This window comes from Amblyomma maculatum, chromosome 2 (assembly GCF_055883805.1).
Source record: "Amblyomma maculatum isolate TAMU_Amacu chromosome 2, ASM5588380v1, whole genome shotgun sequence".
Lineage (NCBI taxonomy): Eukaryota > Metazoa > Arthropoda > Arachnida > Ixodida > Ixodidae > Amblyomma > Amblyomma maculatum.
In genome coordinates, this window is record NC_139345.1 from 160,559,648 (window position 1) to 160,579,505 (window position 19,858).

Genomic DNA, 19,858 nt, shown 5'->3' on the forward strand with positions numbered 1-19,858 from the left:
GCAAGAAGCGCCGTGAATGCTACGTCCCCTGCCTTTGCCGGGTATACACACATTCGGCACAGACAGCTGTGGTCTGCGCTCGCTAGATAGGGTCACATATATTGACGCTTCCCGCTCAAAGTGCACTCGCTTTGTGATGTAAGCAGTCATCAATTTGGGGTCGCTACTGCCAGAACTACACTCGATGACCAAATGCGACCGCTAAAGCTTGTGAATACGCGCTCCGTAATCGCCGAAACTTTACACCCGGATGCGCGTACTCGAGCTAGGCCTACTCGTCGCTGAACGAGCCTGCAGTTCGGCGTCTGCTAACATTTTTGGCCAAGGTCATTGCTAATGACAAGGGGGAACATGTAAAGTGTAGCTTCTTGTTTTCCTTTTTTTAACTCTGTTAAGCTGCAGACAAGTGCAGCTGTTCAGGCCGTTCACTCGAGTATCGGGTGTCAAGTTCTCGCTGGCCTCCATTCTAACCAAAACAGATCGGACGACCGTCCGCAGATCAGTTCTGTCGGCATCACGGGACCGAAAACCTCACGATAGCCTCCTTTATAGGAGGTTATGACCTGACACTACGGTGATAGGCGACCATTGGCCGTGCTGGCAGCATCGCCTGTGTAATGCGAAAGATCAGTGCGTCGATATGCTAAGGAACAGTGCAGCCCACTAACTGTGAGCGTGCCTTATGCTGAAGAAAATATGCCTTACTCTATATCGCTTTCGTGCGGTAACATCTTCATCAAGCACTACTACATGAGGGACGACCACCGTGTCAGTCGTCACAAGAAAAAAAAAAAAAAGACGTGTCCTTTGATATTGCAGCCTGCATTGCAGACGACGCTCCACCGTGTATACGATGTGACGTCACACGAGCATTTCAAAATGGTGGTCGCTCTCGGTGGGAGGAGCTTCCGAATTTCTATTGCGTTTTTTCGTAATATGCGCCACGCACTAGGCACTAAAACTTTGCGAGTAGAATCACAGACCTGTATATTATTCACAAATGTATAAAACGGCAATACGTCGAACGACCCTGTCATCGCCCCTTTAAATTCTAGAGCACCATAACAGAACTCATCCGAAAAACAGGCGGCTTACCAGAAGCATCCATGCCGGAAGCTCACCGGCTTGCCAATACCGATGGCAATGGGACTGGCTATGGTTCATTAAGCTGCTTTGTTTCAGGTTTTGAGATTTTTCCATTTTTGGGTCAGATTGTAACGTGCATGTATTTTTAAACACATTTTTTGGGAAAAAAGGTGCGCTTTTGAATTGTGCAAATACGGTATGTAAGTTCATCTACAATTGTGCAGACAAAATTAGAAAGCAGATGCAAGGTGGTGTGTGTGTAGGAGTGCATGTTTGTAGTATGTGGAGCGCTTCATGCATATAGGCTGCACGTGAACGAGAGACGCTGTAGTGAAGTGTTGTAAATTAGTTTCGACTACCTGGAGTTCTTGAACTCGCTTTGTAATTGCAGCCCATGAGCATTCCTTCTTTCTTTTTTTCTGCATTTTGCCTCCTCTAAAATGTGGTCGTGGTGTGTGGGATTTGGTCCTGCATCCTTGGACTCTCCAGCTGAAATCCATAACCTCTAAACCACAGTGTAGTGACTAAAAGATATTGTAAAAGGGGTTACATGTTGACAGGTTTTGCTTGCTGGTACTGTGGTAGCGACTCAATGGTGTGCGTGTGCAGGCATGGCACTGTTCATCGGAGATCAGTGCAGCAGCTGTAGCAGACCTACAATACTGAAACATGTTTCAGTTCAGACTGCAACCACATCGCCGTAAATATGTGCAGAAGCGATTCTTTGCAAAATTTTATCCTTTATTCACCTGGAAACTCTAGTTATGCATTTGGCCAAAGCGTCTGTACTGGTGAGCCATGGGGATATCATGACTGAAGGCTGCACTTCCTTGGAAGCTCCATTCCTAGCCCACAATCACATGCTGTCATAATTTTGTAGAACAAAAACTTTTTAATGCATAAGCAATAAGTGGCTGTATGTGAAGAATTTGTCACCAGAACTTTGTCAACAGGATTGCGTCGAAGTGAGGGACGATAGGAAAAAGTAGATGACTGTAGGTGATAGCGGATGAAAAAATGTTACCAGGAAAAGCATTTGGTGCGTGTGGACTCATTGGTTAATTAACTAGAGGCAGTTAAGTCAATCGGATGTCGAAATAGCCAACCGGAGTAATGGCGACAGCCAAAGTGATCACTTGTTACCTCACTTCAGGTCACGTGACCTAGGATGACATCAGAATACAGTCGAACCCGGATATATCGAACTCGAAGGGGATCGCGAAAAAGTTCGATATATCGATAATTCGATATACAGAAATTGGCTTGTGACGGCACTTACGATGCGAAAAAACGATACCGTATTTGCCGCGTAATCAACCCACTCGCATAATGAACCCACTCTCCACTTTTGCACCCGAGAATTTGAAAAAAAAAAAAAAAATGCGTTAAGGCCAGCTCGCTCACATGCAAGCGATTGAGCGATCTCAGCGACGAGCGGCAGCGACAGAGCGAAAAATTTCCAACTTGTTGGAACTGCGTCCCGCTGGCCGCTCGAGCCACCGCGGCAGCTCAAAACAAGGTTTCTGTGTCGCTGCAGCAGAAAATCGCGAGTGTTTTCGCTTGCATGTTGATGGAGCGCATCACTCCGTTTCGGTCGTTTCATCCACAGCTCATTTCTTGGCAGCGTGCCAAGATGTTGCGCAGGATAATGTCAGGGCGCGTTTATCTTTTTATAGCTCCTTCAGTGGCGGGGAGCGAACTTGGCAGAGTACTCGTGATGGCTTGATTGCACAAGCCTGGTTCGATTTATCACGCCGCGCTTGGGGCGGGCGTCATGATCGCAGCAGCTGACTGCGTGCTTCCGTTGATCCATACATGCAAAGATAAACGGCTCCCGCCAAAAAAAAAAGCCTGCCGCTTCTTCACGTCCGCAGCCGTCATATCTTACGCTATGTCGCGCGTACAGCACAACGATAAGAAAGAATGACTCTCGCAAAAAAAAGAAAAAAACAGAGAGAGCTGCCGCTTCTTAACGTCCGCAGGCGCCATAGCCACGTCAGCCGCCGCGCGCAGAGGGTTCACAACACACGCTGGAGAAAGCGTCCCACGTCTGTCTGAGAACAGGCTGAGCTGGCTTGGCGCATGCATAGCGCGTGCTGAAGGAGAGAGCTCGGCAAAAGAATGGGCACACCCACACACATGGCTTGCAAACGTCATGTGTTGGCGCGCGGGAAAAGATAACTGCAGATGCGCCCGTCTTTGGGGAGAATGGGCGCGGCGCTGTCCAGAACTGTCCCCTCTAATTTCTTCCGTGCGTGGCTTGAAAACGTCACGCGGCAAACGGCCAAGGGTGATGCAATCGTCTTTGGGGAAGGCACATTTTCCAGTGCGTGGTGCGGAGTTCGATATATCGAACGACCGGCGAAATTGAGTTCGATATATGACGCGGCTTTCCTATACTTTTACATGGGATTTTCAAGGGGATATTCCGTGAGTTTGATGTAACCAAAATTCGATATATCCGGGTTCGGTATAACCGGGTACTGTAGTGACGTCATTGTGTTTCGAGAGTACTGCAGAATCTGCAGTGGAGAAATGGAAAGCCTGAGCGTTACTGCTGCACACGGTACATGGCACGCCCCTTGTTGAACACAACTAGCGTTCTGTGGAACGCATCAAAGTTCACTGGCGTTCTATGATTGGTTTACAGCAAAGGAGAGGCACAGTTATCTGTCACTCGTGGAATCTCGCTGACGCATCTTGCGGACAAATCTTGCAGAAAGGCTCTCACCTTAAAAAAAAATAGCATGTGTAGCTTACTACACAATGTCGTCAGTAATGCAGCTGCTACATATCATAATTTCACAGTGTCAAATCTCGACAAGGGGCTTGGATACACCATGTGCAGCAGCAACACTCAGGCTTATACATTTCTGCACTGTGGATTCTTCAGTGATTCCGGAATCATTTTTTTTTTCCTGTTGAGCTTAAGGATAGTGAAATTGGTTTGTTTTGTTAATGCTGTGTTATAGTACATGGCTTGGACCTTATGGCCCAGTATGGCTTAAGCCTGCACTTAAGCAGTCTCTCTAACCAGCAGGTTAGCACAAGTTATTAGTCACGTATTACAGAAAAAGTCCCTTTTCTGATTCTTGTGTGGAGTCATCATCTCTTGAAGATACCAGCGGTAGCAAAAATGGTTTGGCTTGGTTTACACAATTAAGTCCCACAGCGACATCGGCTACGAGGGACGGTGCAGTAGAGGGCTCCACCACAACTGTGGGCAGGAGCAAAACTAGCAAGCACTACTTGAGCTTCAGTTAAGCTACATTGCTGCATCACTTTCTGGGTGTGTCTGCCTTCGAAACAACAAGGAAGCAACTTGCATCCGGAGGCTTATCAGTTTGCTCATTCAGGTCTGTGGCACACCTGTCTGGCGAGAATGCTAAGAGGTATTGCAAAAGCAGCAAGCCTTGCACCAGCATTTAATACTCCCCACTTTTTCTCCCGAAAGCACTTCGCATAGAACCCTTTAAAGTAAATTCATTGGGACTGGAAACATGTTTTTACTACATCAGGGTCATTACTATATCAGGTCCTGAAGATGCTGTCTGCTAATGGCTACTTACTGAACATGTTTTGTTGCTTAATGAAAGAAGAAACTGAAATACCTCCCATCTCTCTTTTATCATCTCTTCCTGCTATCTTTTCAGTTTTGTTCTTTTGTTTACATCTTTTGGATGCGCCTCTGAAGCATGAGGGCAACATAATTACGAATACAACAGTTTAATTTTATGTGAAAACAAAACCTTGCATGAGTACGACGTCATCTTCCGCTGTTTGTCTTTTAAAAGGTAATAGATAAGAAATGTGCACGGTAGTCAAGCGCTGCAAAACCGCACATGCCGCGCCTCCAATTCTTGCCACCGCTGCCTCTTGCTTTGTGCTGCACAGTGCTGTGAGTGTCGGGCTGTTTGTTTTCTTGCCCCTATGTCTCACTCCACTTTTACTCTTTTTCTTTATGAACGGACTGCTCCGCCTTCTTTCCATGGTTGTAGACAGCTTTACTTTTTTTTTCCTACGCGCTGCATCGCTGCTTGCTTTCCCTCGCGTCTCCAAGCCCACGCTAAGTTGGCTCCTCCTGAGTGCTGGAAAAATGATGGTAAAGCCATTAAAAAAAAAAATTCTTTTTTTTTTTTACTTTGCCTCGCGATTTTAGGTAGGATGCATGCAGCGATTTCATTTCTTGGGAAGTCGTCGCCGCGGCCTGAAGCACTTTACTATAACCGATTTTTACCAAAAATAGTTCTGCCATAAAGGGGCGAAAATGTACAGTCATCTGTAGACGATGAGCTGGTGGTTAAGTTTCACTTAACTACTAGACCTTAGTTTATAGTGGGGTTCTACTGCACATGTCCAGATTTTTATTTTGGTCGTGCATCTGGTGCCTGCAGCTCAGAAGCGGCTGGCCTGTCTCAATGAAATCCAGCGACTCAAGACTGAAGGACACCGTTCTGTGGCGGGATTACCCAAGGGTTCTTTGGTGATCAAGCAGATCCGGTTCCCCATCAATAGGGACTCCATAAAGGACACTGGTGAGAGTGCATGGTTGTTCACTCCAACACTGCTGTGGGAGGCCATGTCTAATGTGGCTGTATCAGCTGACGGTACTAGTATTTTTGTGTGACCATGCAGCCATGACAGCAGAATGGGTAAAGTTTGAACCTGGTGTTCAGGCATATTCGATGGCAGCTGCCAACATTGGAGAGTGGTCAGTCTCGCAGGGACTAATGAGCCGTAGTATGCTTCTTTTTTTGTGCAAATAATTTTTAATAAGAGAATTTTGTTCTTTGAATACTGGACTACTAACTGATCTGTGTGCTGAGGTGTCATTTGCTGCCAGCATTGATGGGAACGCTACGCCAATAGTGCCCACCTACTCTGTCGCGTTTAAACATGCTGTATACTGCTGCAAATTTGCTGAATGTTCGTGGCCTTTGATGAATGCATGATGTGCTCAGGCATGACTGCTTCGTTCTCTCATTGTGTGATGAGAAAGATGACCGATGAAATGTGACCACATTTTGTTTCGATTTGGGGACTTTTACTGTATGTAAAGATTGCCTTATGTGTATCTGTCCTGGTAGCGAATAAACACAGTGAGTGCTTTTAAATGGCCTTAGTATCATGAAATTCAGGTCCTGTTAGACTTGCTGAGCTTTTATGCAGCACCATCACGTGTACCATAAGGCTAGTGTAAGATCACGATAAGATTTCCGATAGGCTCTGAGAAATAGCTCGATTCCATAGACCTCATTTCCGCTTGCTATAACAGGGCCGTCAGTATCCATGCTTCCAGTTTGTTTCTATGGTAGGGACGTTCTAATTCCCTGTTTCAGCTCCAAAAGTTGGTTCACGCACATGGCTTTAACTAAACTGAGCTGTTTTAAATGATTGGGGGCATTTTCTGCGGGTCGGTATGCACAGTTCTGAACTGTCAGCAATACAGTGTAAGGGATAGCTGTGCCATTATAGAGGAAAATAGTTTGTGACGGTGGGTAAGAACACTGCTAGCAACCCAGATTGTCATTCCTTTTTTGGTTCAGTTGGCTAACAGTACTCTACATCTGAATGCACGTGATAGCAGTTGAAATCTTCCCTCAAACTTTTTTTTTTCGAGTACTTGCACTATACAAAGTCATTGGTCATTTACCCCTGAGGGCGTGTTGCCTTTTAGGTAGCATTTTAACTCTTTGAGGTGAGTATTGATCTGTAGGTCCATTAAATTTTTTTCCTCATATTTCGTTTCTCCTTTAAATGCTTAAGAGACAGTTGTGCAAATGATTTAAAATTTCCCTCTGGTGTGTTCCTTACCTTTTAGGCTGCATTCTTGGGTGCTGGTTGCTTTAGAGCCAAAATTGCCAGGGACTATTGCTGTGGCTGGTGATGCATTTGTTCATCCAGACTTTTCCTAACACTGTCCATTCAATCGAAGCACGTTTTACAGAGTGCTAACACTGGGACGCAAGTGTACAGTCATGTGCCAGTTTTCAGTTGTCATAGGCTTGTAAGTTCAAGAAAAGTGATACCGACGAAAACAATTAAAATAGGCATTTCTTGACATTCTTTAAGAATGTTTCTGTGAAAACTTTTCGCTAATGTTAACAGTAGAAAATTTACGTCACTTCTGTGTGTTAAACAATACTTTGATAAGTGGAAACTGTGCTGACTACCAAGGTGAATGCCTACAACCCTGCTTCATTGGAATCCTCATGGAGCAAAATTGCATTCATTTGGGTCAGTTGGTATGGTTGCTGTTGTGGATGCCAGCATGAACTTTTGGACAAGGGAGACACAGGACACATCACTAACAACTTTAATGAAGAAAGTGGAAAGATGAGATTATATACATACATACATGCATGCACGCACACACACGCACACTCTCTCTCTCTCTCCGTCCTTCCACTTCCTCTCTACTTTTTTTATTAAATTTGTTAGTGACGTGTTGTGTATCCCTTGTCCTAAAGTTCATGTTGGCATCCACAATAGGCCTCACAAAACAAACTCATTTTTTTTAATTGTGGCGCTTGAAACACTCTGTATTGGCATTTTCGCTCTTTTCACTATTGGGCTGCTGTTGGAAAGCATGACGAAGTCTGCACCAAGGCGCTCTTCACCATTCCTGTCAGAGAGCCAGCCAGTGTTGAAGCCTTGGAGGCTTGATATATGGAAAAAGTGTGATGGAACCTTCTGATTACTTCGAGTTGATGAAAGTGACTGCATTGAGCAGTGCGGGACTTTTCATGCACTGCCTTGCCTGCACTCAATGTGGCTGTTGCTGCATTTGGAACTGCTGTGCAGGTGGCCTTGTCTACCACTTCCTGTGCACGGTTCACTATCGTGGGAAGGTGCACGCATCCCAACTCATCTCGAGCGATGCTATTCAGAGCAAGGAGCTGAGCGCATTGGAGTTCGACACTAAGATTGTGTTCTCTGGCATGGATGAAGACTTCCAAGTGCAGATTGACATCTACGGATTGGTGCGGAACAAGCTAAGCTTATTTGTTGCAGTTGAACAGTGGAATTGAAAGCTCCATGTTTTCGAGCTGTAGTGCACGTAGCTCTCAAGCCTACACCATTGAGTGCCACATGGCTGGAAGGCATAAGCTTCACCACGATGGTCAATAGTTTCATTGCTGCCATGAGATAAGCACATGTCAGTAAAAAACATTGTTGGGGGCTCGAAATCATGAGCAATAAGAATGTCCATGCGGACACAATTTTTCTCCATTTGCTTTAAGCACTAACCGCATGAGGCGACAATTCGCGGCGACATGCCGCGCAATGGGCTCAGGGCCACCAAAGCATTGCCCCTCATCGTTGTCGCTCAGTTTCTGGGTTTTTAAAAAACTTTGCGTGTCGCCCGGAAGTGGCTTGCGAGGCAGCCAATCGCAGAAGGCTTTGGGGTGCTCAACTTTCGTTCTGGCTTTTTTTTTGCTTTTGCGTGTGAAGTTTGTTTTCTTAGTCCGGTTTAGGTGAAGAACCTGGTGCCTGCACGCGCTCACTTCTTTTCGTTTGTGCATATATGAGTAAAAGCTGGGCAGGGTAGGAAAAGAAAAAAGAAGGCAAGTGTTAATTTTCGAAAGGAGCAGGAGAAAGTCGCTGCTTGCAATGCAAGTCGGCATTGCAGTGTAGTAGCACACCGCTGCGCTGTGACCCTTTGAAATGCGATGCGTTACAAGAAATTTCTTAAGTGTTTTATCATACTTCATGCTGTTTAGTGCTAGAAATGGGATATAGCATAGCTGCACTACCCTTGACCGAATGACGAGGTGGCGGTAACAGAGCAACGTTGAAAACGCGCCTCTTTGTCGCTGAGCCCCGTCGCTCCGTGCGGTATGCACCAGCGACGAGGACAGGCGTTGGCGGCGGCGGCGCGCGAAGGATCGCTAGGGGTTGTCGCCTCATGCGGTTACCGCTTTGTGTTGCCAGATAATACAATTTTCTAGTTAATATATTCAGCATTTTTGCAAATCCTGGTTGTATAATACATTTAGCAAACTACATGTGTATTAGCACACGGGTGGGCCGAGCCTGCCGAGCCTGTGGATGTGTGATGTGGAAGGATAGGTAAGGGACTTTATTCCTGAGGGATTTTAGGGTGGGGCTGGAGACCAGGTGGTTGCAAGACCCTGTGCCGTGGCAGCCTCTGCAGCCCAGGCGACCGCCCTCTGTTGGCGGTGGCTTTTGAGCTGCACAACAGTTTCTCCTGCTGCTCGGTTGTGGTGATATAGTTGGTTGTGTGAAGGGTAGTTGTTGATATTCCCAAAGGGAGTGAGGTAATACGGCTGGCTGTGAGAATTTGCATGTTGGCGTGTACTTATATGGCGTAATCTGAAGACAGTTCCGTGCAGTTGGCCATTTGTCTGTAGCCGCCGCGACATGTTCCCTTGTGTTTTGGTCTGTGGCTTGTGCACGGGTGAGTAGAAGGTCCACAACAATCTGTACGCTGATGTAATTTCTTGGTAAGGGTTGGGGACTGTCCCTGGATGAAGACGCCACCTCTCGCCCAGTAGGCCAGTTCTAAGGCCGAGGTGTAGCAGCTAAATTCTCTGGGAGTTCTGAGTGAGCTGGTGTCCAGATTAAGGTGATTTTCGATTGTGGTGCTGAGGGCACCTTCTAGAATTAGATAGTGCGCACTTGGGAAGATGCGGCAGCAGACATAGTGGGCGGCTGTCTTACCACAGCTGATAATTGCTTGGATGTCAGGTGTAGCAATAGCTAGGGTAACGGCGGCTGCCTCTTCTGGGATGGCTGTAGAGCATCTATTCTTAATTTTAACTTCCCCGTAAGAGTCTGCGACTACTGCAGTAATGGCTGCTTTGCTATCGTATTCCACAACATCTGTGTTCTGGGATCTGAGTGATGGCACTGATGTAAGCATCGACATCTTGCCATCCTTCTTTCTTGGTGACCGTTCAGATGACTATTTTCGGCATACAGGAAAGGGCTATTTGTATCACATTGTTATGGAAATTTCAAATTTGAGATTTGGGGACGGATCTAGTGGAAGGCTCAAGTAGTGCTCTGCCCGCACCATGGAGAGATTCGGAGGGTTTGCAAAGATAGGTGGTCTTTCCACTAGTTTTTATTGTTTTCTGGACACCCGAGGTCAAAAGCCAGCTGGGTTTTGGATGGGTTTAGAGGTAACCCTAGTGTGCATTGACTACCCCTCTAATGAAATAGCGTTGCCTTCTCCTGTCCGTTGGGAACATTTTGATGTACGGGCCGAAATATACCATGCGGCTGAAGACAAAAGCTTGTATCAGGCTAATAGAGCGTGCTTTTTCGTGCCACTGCACTCATTTGAGGTCGTCTTCACGAGCTGGACAGTCTGGTGGTTGGTAGTTGGGAGCTTCTGAAGAGTGATTGTATTATGAAATTTGTCCCGCAGCGACTTTCACCCATCATGGTGGGCTCTCTGCAGTGCCTTAGTGGAAAGGGGTGGAGCATTAAAGAAAAATAAAGTAGCGAGTTCACATACGAACTGGCCAGTCATGTGAGGGTGCAACACGAAATGAAGAAATGCAGCGGCTTCTTCTTAGTGCCTTAGAGCTAGGGGGCGAAACATCTCAGAATTACTTGAGTGCACTTACATTGAGATGGCCAGGTAAATATATACCTGTTAATTTTGTAGTTGGTGCCCCATGTTTGGGACAGCACTTGCGTGCTGTCCCAAACATGGCATCAGTAGTCGCTAAGAAAACAAGGATAAAGGACTTATATATTGCAGGTTACTGCTCCATAAATGCATGCATTGGGGGACTATGTGAAGATATTGTTACGGGGAAGGTCTGCAAGCGATAATGTTCCACTCTACTATCATGGCAGCTCAAATCTGTCTGCCCTCAGTGTCATTTTTAGGCAGTCTGTCCCACTTCATCATCCTCTGGCGCACGACCAGTGAATACCGCTAAGTAACACTACCCCCTTCGGGAATAGCACAGTCCCAGTGCGTTTTAATATTTTGCTGTGTAAATCAGGAGTTGTGGCTGTAACATAAATGTAAAAAAAAAAATGCTGTTCGACCATTGGGGGGTATCAAGTACCTGAGGTAAAACTGACTTTACATTTAAGAATACAGTAAACACTCGTTAACTCGAAGTTGTAAAATCTGGGAAAAATTTCGAGTTAAGCAAAATGCCGTAACTTTCTGGCGACTACCCCTGGTGATCCGTCACGCGACACCGCCGCCAACGCCTGGCGTTTCCGCTGCTGCACACCGCATGGCGCCATGGGACTCTGCGACAGAGGCACGTTTTCAGTATTGCCTTGTTACTGCCCCGTCGTTCAGTAAAGGGGAGTACAGTTACGCTATATATCCCGTTTCTACCACAGCTTGAAATACAATAACACTGATGAAATTTTTTACGCATCGCGTTAAAAAAAAAAAAAGTCGCAGCATAGCAGTGTGCTGTTACACAGCAATGCATACTTGCATTGCAAGCAGTGGCTTTCTCCTGCTCCTTTCGAAAATTTACAATATCTAGCCACACTAGCCTTTTTAGTTTTCTTTACTAGTTTTTACTGAATCGTCTCGATTTGCCCATATATGCACGGATCAGACAAAGGCAGGGTCTGCAGGTTCTTTGCTCAAACCGGAGTAGAAAAAGCTAGGATGGAAATTGAGTGGCTCAAAGCCTTCTGCGATTAGCTGCCTTGCGAGCTGCTTCCGGGTGAGACGCGAAATTTTCTAAAAACCCAGAACTTGAATGCTACGACGAGCAAAAATGCTTTGGCGGCCTTCAGATTGTCGCACCCGTCGACGCTCCACTGCACAAGGGGAGCTTTTGTAATAAACTCAAAAGAATTCTCAGGAAAATCTGAATTTTATTATTTTGGAAGTATGCTTGCCTGCTTCGCGTTGGCATTTTGCCCGACAAAAGCGTCCTCGAGCTGCTTAACGCATCGCATAAACGTTTGGTCGCTGCCGCTGCATTCAACTTTGTTGCAGAGCAGGCGTTGCGGACACCACATACACAACAAAAATCAATCAACGCTTCGTGCACATAGCGCGACGAAACAGAGCCACACAATCACTAAATCGCTCTTGCCGCTATGCACGTGCGAAGGGCAGCTGACCGAACCACGCTGAACTGGCTGAACCGACTGCTCAATAAGACAAATCAGCCCCCGCGCGTGAGCGGCGCTCACGTGACTGCTCTCAAGGCTAAAAACTGCTGCCTCCGCGGGATGTTTGTATTCACTCTTCAAATGTGACTGCGTTCGGCACTTAGTATAGGAACAAAGCGCTCGCTCAGAGCCCCTATCACCTTTCGGTAATGACCTTTGCCTTCGGTTCTTCCAGTCAAAATTTCGAGATATCTGCATTACGCCCTAAAAATGCTTCGAGATAAACGGGAGCTAATACATAGCACCTATGGGAGGTGAAGGCGCGGCTTGGAACCTTTCGATTTAACCGTGTTTTCGAGATATGTGAGTTCGTGTTATCGAAGGTTTACTGTATATATGTTAGGCCCAAGCCTGCAAAAAGTTGGGACCTATGCCAACCTGGACATCAATAATTCAACCAAAGTGAACGTTTTGCAATGGGAGACGTCGCGAAAACATGTTAGAAGTGTGCCTTTCAGACTAGAAATCTTACTTTCATGCATGTCATTTGTTGCAGTGATTGTAAGTGTTATAGCGGCAGTGCGAGCATTGCTGCAGCTTTTTTTTCCACTTGTATATTATTGTGGAGCTGCAAAATGGTGTTGTGTACTGTGGGTGGCAGGCAGTACACTTTGCTTCTGGTCTGTGAGTGCAGAGTGGCCTAGCCAAAATTGGAGACTTTTCACTATGTCAACCAGTTGGTTTGGGTTGGTCAACTCAATCCGTTCGAGTAAATAACAATATACCATGCATTTCTGTTACTGCTGGCAACTAACTCGGCTGGGAAAGAGAAAGTTAATTGATGCAGAAATTGCAAGATACTCCGCTTTGACATAGTGAACAATGTTTGGAAGCAATGATAGTTTCCTAAACGTTGAAGAATCAAATGCTTTGAACATGCTTTGATTTCAAAAACTGCCAAAGTGTGCTGAGATTCTAAAAAGCAACTCTGTTCATTTTCAGAAAACTGTCAACCCTGTTGTGTCTCACGACAAAAAGTACCACATTAAAAAGGTAGGGAAAGGTTTTCTTAGATTGCCAGCCCATTAAGTTCCTTTTCTTAATTCGGCTATCGCAGGAAGTTATAATTTAAGTTTTGTGTTGGAGAGTTTTAGCACAACCTGCTATGCAGTATGCTCCTAATAGGAGTGAATTACAAGTGGAGATTACAAGACATTCGGTGCTAGAACACTGCTTTCATGGGCAGGATGGTAGGCTGGCTAGTATTAGTTTTGCTAATATACCAAGATGTGAGAAATGTTATAAATTAGCATCGTACAGTTTCTATATGGAGAAATATAAGCTGCTGAACTTCTTTGCTCTGCGATGGCTTTTTTCTTGGCTTGTTGTTGTGCAGTGCCTTTAAATTTTGCATTCCTGCTTTTCAGGAAACGATCAAGATGAAGTTATCATCACGAGGAAAGAAAACGGATAACATTTTCCTGACACCAAGTAAGGCCCTTGCCTTTTCTCAATGTGCCCTTTTGCCCTAAATATGTAATGACATCACTGCATAGGGACATCATGCACAATAGTGTAATCCACTTATAACAATACCAGATATATATTGCTTATAACGATCAGATTCTTGGGATTTATCAGTTTTCCTGTTGCCCCTATGTAAAAATATACTATATATAACGATAGATTACTGGCGGCGTATCTGATACGATAGCTTTCTGGCCGCCCGGAAGATGTTTACGAAGGAAATTCGTCTGAATATATAATGAGAGTAAAATGCTAAACAGAGAATGGCATGAAAACTCGGTGATTGTAATGATCTTCTCAAGGCCGGGGATGTCCTGCAGTTCATCCAATCGCTGATCAGTTTTGGACTCGCAAAAGGGACTGCTGCCAGCATATGTGCTACTAGTAGCAACAATCACAGTGATTGTCAAGCTTCAGCTGCCGCTCAAGCGAGCACGAATTTTGAACCATTAAAGCATGCTTAAGTTATTTTGCGGCTATTTATGCATCCTGTAATAAAGTGTTCAGTGCTCTTTACAATCACTAGCGTTGCTCAACCCGATCCACTCACTGCTGGTTAGTAAGCAAGCCTACATGCGTGGGAAAATACATAGGTGTTTTTTTTTTTTGTGTTTCTCTAATCTTTACCTTTTTTTGTTGATTCAGATATAACAATAATAGTTATAACGATTTTCTCAACATCATTATAAATGGATTGCACTGTACAAATGTGGTTGCAGCTCGAGGACAGAACATCATTCTCCTGGGTCCCAAGTAATGTCAGAATTAAAGGCAACGAGAGAGCAGGTGTGTGAGCTGCTCAAGCTTTTGACAAGCAGTGAAAACAAAAGTAAAAATATCATTTCAAGCTGTCTTTCGCTCTATTTAGAAGTTCCATCTTACCTGAAGTATTTATTCCACCGTCCTGCTTGTTGTGCTATTTCTCTCCCTTCATTTTTCTGATTTTCACCCTCCAAAAGTTTTGTAGACCTTTTGGAAAAAATCATATTCGCTCTTCAAGTCAACTTCTTAAAAAAAACTTTTCTTTTTCCTTAAATTTTCGTTCTCCTTGGGATAGATGTATATAAAAATACGATTGTAGGCACTACTTATTTCTGTGAAACTGCTCGTACTACTTGCACATGTTTTTAATTTGATGTTTTCAATAAAACTATAGCTGCAGGGAATGTTCTACATGTTACTGTATCGCAGTCAAGCCTACTTGCAGGGGTCTATTTGCACAAACATGCTCTCAATATTAACAAAGGCAACGTAACTGTCATAATGCACACAGCGGTCGTGACACCAAGGTTTAGAAGTGATTCACATATCAATGTTAAAACAGACACGGTATATCGCAAATCATTAAAAAAATATGGCACATTTGCATTTTTGCTTGTTGCATCCACTTCCAAACAAATGGTATGAAAAGGATGTATGTTTGTGAGGTCAATGGGTAGATTTGGGTGGTACAATTCCAGTATGATAGTTTTTAGAGCACAGCTCTTTGGCGCCTGTTCCTGCGTTTTGCTTCGCCATTGTCCCTCGTAACCAGCCCCGGGGCAGCGCGCGCTCCTGCCGCCACTGTTCGCTGCTGCATGTACTCTCTGCCCCCCCCCCCCCCCCCCCTTTTTGTCTAAGTGGAAGCAGTTCGGCATCACTGTGCGTGCATCCCATTCCAAGCCAAAACGCAGAGCCACATTTACTTTACTCGCTAGCGGTATCAGCGGCATCAGTCAGTCGTTCTATCTCTTCGCCGCCCAACGTTCCTGTGGGCCCACGTGCTGCCTCCCGCGACCTCCCGATAACTTAATTGCTCTCTTCGCTCCTCCTCCAATGCCACCCCTGTGCAGTGGAAATCAGAGTGCTGGATTCGTGGCGGCAGATCTCAATATGTGACCGCCCAAGCCGAAATGCATAGCCGCCGCTGAACAGCTGATGAGCTGTGCTCAAATTTTGCATTAAGAAGTAACATAATTATCGGCAATTTTTTTTATGGGGAAATTTTCGTTTCGAATTAGGTCAGCAGTTCACATTACCAGTGTTCATGCTCTCACCAACATCTCTTGTTTTCCTTCAGCAATTTCTAGTCCTGGAGGTCCAAACGCTGTGCGCACTTCATCCTTCCAGAGCCTCGGCTCTTTCTGCCTGACAACGTCGAACTGTGGCCAGAACACCTTCGCTCTATCCAAGGTAGTGTAACGTTCACCTGTTTTACTCTGTGCTTGGCCCTCTTGAACATTGATATATATACAGCTGGTCCCATATGTAGGGGATCGTGGAATAGTTTCATATATCAATAAAGCTTTTCTAATACAGAAACGTCAGTACAGTGTACCGAAGCTAGCAGCGCGTTTCCTGCAGTGATGTGCTGCATGCCGGCGTACTGGCAGCCCACCACTCACCTTGGGCATGGTGGGCTGCCACTTTCAAGTGGACTCGAAGTTTACTTCATAAAGCAGCGTATAGCTTTAGTGCTGTCATGAGATGCCCAAAGTTGCACAGCTGACCCTGCTCCGCACTCAAAAAATGTTCACAGACGTGCCATAAGAAAAAGCACACAACCCAGGGGTGTGGCACGCAGTTCAGTATTAATCTCAAGTGTTCCACTGAGTGGGGTAAATGCAAACAGGACTCGTATTCTTTTACGAGGGATATTCATGGGGATATTCTGATAGTTCGAAATAAGTAATACTTAATTCGGTATATCCAAGATCGACTGTACTACTAGCCAATTGCTTTCATGGCATTGGTAAGGAAAGTTGTAGGCTGTAAACCCAGGGCAATGGAAGGGTAAGGCTAAAAAGTTGACACCATGTTTGAAGGGTTCGTAGTGGAGATTCTTATATAGTGCAGCACTGGTAACTACTTCAGTTTTAATTGGATTAGTATCTTCTCGAGTTTAGGCGTAGCTTTTACACCTGCTTTGCAGTCGTAGATAATGGCTTATTTATCCTGCGACATGTAGAATCGACAGTGGTTGTTATTTAATAGTGAGGAAACGGAAAAAAAGAGGTTAAACCGGTTAATGGTTGTTATTTAATAGTGAGGAAACAGAAATAAAGAGGTTAAACCGGTTAAGGGCATGCAAAATTTGCATGGCAGTTTAGCATTGAGAGACTGGCATGGAGAACTGTGCCAGAGTTTGGAAACAGCTGATTAAAATGTTTGCACGAAGCTACCATTTACTTAAAGTTACTTTTTAACTGTAAATGATAACTTTACAATAAGAAAAGCTTCAACATGACAGCTGTACTGCTTCTGCATCCCAAGATTTGTCTCAGAAAACAAGATCCACTTTTCGATGAAATGGGGTCTGCATGTGCACTGGGAGTGCAATATTAGTCAACAGCTGATCATAGCTTTCATGCCGCATGACAGCTTTATTGGAGGGCTAGTAAATAGGGATGATTAGATTGCACCTTGATACAAACATTGCAGCAAACTCTTCTTCAAGGCTAGCTTTTGAGTTGACACTTTGGTTCGTTTTTTGCTTACTGTGTTTACCAGTTTAACACGCCTCTGAATGCAAAGAGTGTCCAATTTCCGGTTTTCTTACTGGCATCGTATAATGTGGACCCGATTCTTGAGAGGTCTCAATTATTCGCAAGCTCGAGGGCCTTCATCTTGGGCACGAGCCTGTGGTCACAAGCATGTAATCCATCCGCAGTTTCCACGTTTAGTAAGCCAGCTCATCTTTATTATCTGGAATCCTTCTCCCTTGAGGACTGTGGTGGCCTTTGCTTGATGTCTTGCACTCAAAAATGGACTTTTTTTCAGCCTTTGCCAATCGCAAACACAAGTCTCTGGCATGCCAGAAAAATTCTGGGTTGCATCCCTAGTGCCGCTTTCTTCTGCACATAACGCGTTTTTTGTGGCTGCTGCTGTCATTCTTTGACAAGATAACCCATGGATCAAACAACAGTACTGCATCGATTGCAAATGTCTCCTGCAATACAGAAAACTATGAGCAAACATACTACCGTGGTTGCCAGTAGCGAGTGAACTATGACATCGGGTAGCTGTGGGGCAGTTTCAATTTGAACGCGAATTTAACGCGCATGTGATTTCAAGACCCATTTTCCTCGAACAGGGGTGTGCTTAGGAATTCAGCAAATACGGCATTAACTTTGATGAAGGGAAAAAGTACTTCAGACTGGGCCAGGCAACTCTGGACATCTCTCTTGGTTTCATTGGGATAGGACACTCCATGTTTCTTTAAAAGCTGGTACACCTGGCATATGTTTACTAAACAAGGATTGTATAGACAGCGAGGACTTGGTTGGTTTATCAGTTATTGATAACTTTTTTTTTTTTTTGTTTTATATGGCTTTCCAAGTTGACTGTTTCTAGCCATAGAAAGAGCAGGACAGTTTAGACGAAACTGCATTCGCAAAAAGTAATAAAATGTGTTCAGATTATTTGTGCTTTGCCTGCTTCCTTGTTTATTACTTCCACTGCTACTTTATTTGAAAAATCCTGAATTAGTGTTAGTTAACTGACAATTTTTTTTAGACATGGGCTCGAAGGTTACTATGGCAAGAACTGCCGTCTACATACATGCAGGGGTGGCTTAATGCATTCACTCAGATACATGTATATGCATAGCCTTTCTTTTTTGCCTGTAGTGTTGCTAGCAGGCAGTCACTTTTGGTGCGTGTGGTGTCCTCCACGTATTGAAATTGCTCTCTTGCTTAGACTCCCAATGTCTTCAGGCACAAGTTCACCTTTTTGTATGAAGCAGAGTTCAGCTCAGTGCATAAGTTTGTAACTTGTGCATGCTCCACATGCCTGAATTGCATTTTACTACCTGCTGTAGCAAGTGACATTGGCATGTAAGAATGGCTTCATTTTTTTGCGGTTGTTTGCTTTCCATCTTTGTTCCAGGTTCCGGGCTCCTTCTGCCTCGAGGGCAAGGCATCTGTGGAGCTCAGTTTGCACGCTGACCATGGCTTGGAGCATCGGGGATTCTTGGTAGGAATTAATTCAGTGCCGTGTCCTGAGCATGGGAAATAAAAGGGAATACTGGCAACAGGACATTGCTATTTTTGCACTTTGCTATCTAACTCTCAGGTTTAAAAAAAGGAAAGCCACCCAGTTAATGATTTATTGCAGCTAGGTTGTCTCTTTGTTTCCCCCATCTTCTTGTTCTGACATTCATTCGGACATATGTTATTTTTTGCTTAATCACTACGTACCAGAAATGCTATACAACTCTTAATAGGAGATGTAATGCATATCGTAATAGCAGCCAAGACATGAGAACTATTAGTGATTAAATTCTTCTGGATGCCTAGCTTTGTGGAAATGGAGGGCATCGAAAGAGCTGATGCATGTGCTGCAGTGGATCTGCGGTGCGTGGGGCGCATTCGCCGTTCGTTCTTTCGATTCGCGGCATTCTATGGTCACAAATGAATTGCTAGGTTGCAGACCTTAGATTGCTGCTGCTCACATTTTCACTGGCCTGACAAAATATTTTTCGCGTCACCGAATAAGCTTTACGAAGCGAAGCGACGCTAAGGCGAATCGCTGCCTTCCAACGAGCAGTGAGCTGGCAATCATGCCCGGGTATTGCCGCGTCCAGATTTACCGCGAAGCATTTTTCCCGAAAGAGGACAGATTATACCTTCACCTGCATTAGCATCCTTTCTCAACCTGCAAAAAAAAAAAAGATATTTAAAGAAATTGGGCAACTCATAGGCATCAGTGCTACTGGGACCGCCGTGCGCGCCTGTGGGCCACGATCGTGGATGCAGTTGTTCATTGCATAATTTTTATTTATGCTGTCCTGTGGTCTATAGTTCCCTGTCTACGATAGCTTGCGTAAGCACCAGTACAATGCAGAGAGTAATCAACAGGAATGGAGCGTTTAAATGGCGCATTTCTTATGTCTTGCGCATTAGTTTCGCGAATTTGCCTTGGCAACTTTTTTTTTTTTGCTTGCTTGCTTGCTTTCATTATTTTTTTCCTCCTCTCAGCTTGTTCCTTTTCTTCTTTCTACACCCTTTCCTTCCACGCTTATGCCGCTACTTTCCTTCTCCTCTTGGGCGGCTTCCTTTGTCCGTCCCTTAACCTGATACTTTTTTTCCTCGCCATCCTTCGCTGTCCACTTCGCCCTCCTCTGTAGATGTGATTCAGGAGGTGCCATTCCATACGCTTTATTGATTTAGTTGTGTTAATGACATTTCGA

At 44.9% G+C, this 19,858-nt stretch overlaps 1 protein-coding gene across 6 annotated transcripts in view; it reads left to right on the plus strand.

Moving 5' to 3' along the window:
• LOC146200305 (anillin-like) overlaps positions 1-19,858 on the plus strand; it is a 63,361-nt gene that overhangs the window by 34,217 nt on the left and 9,286 nt on the right. For all 6 annotated transcript variants that reach the window (XM_084595481.1, XM_084595483.1, XM_084595480.1 and 3 more), the window contains 6 exons: positions 5,481-5,621; positions 7,891-8,069; positions 13,165-13,215; positions 13,590-13,653; positions 15,749-15,861; positions 18,556-18,642. In XM_084595481.1, coding sequence (XP_084451607.1) covers positions 5,481-5,621; positions 7,891-8,069; positions 13,165-13,215; positions 13,590-13,653; positions 15,749-15,861; positions 18,556-18,642 — 635 coding nt within the window. The remainder of the gene's footprint in view (positions 1-5,480; positions 5,622-7,890; positions 8,070-13,164; positions 13,216-13,589; positions 13,654-15,748; positions 15,862-18,555; positions 18,643-19,858) is intronic.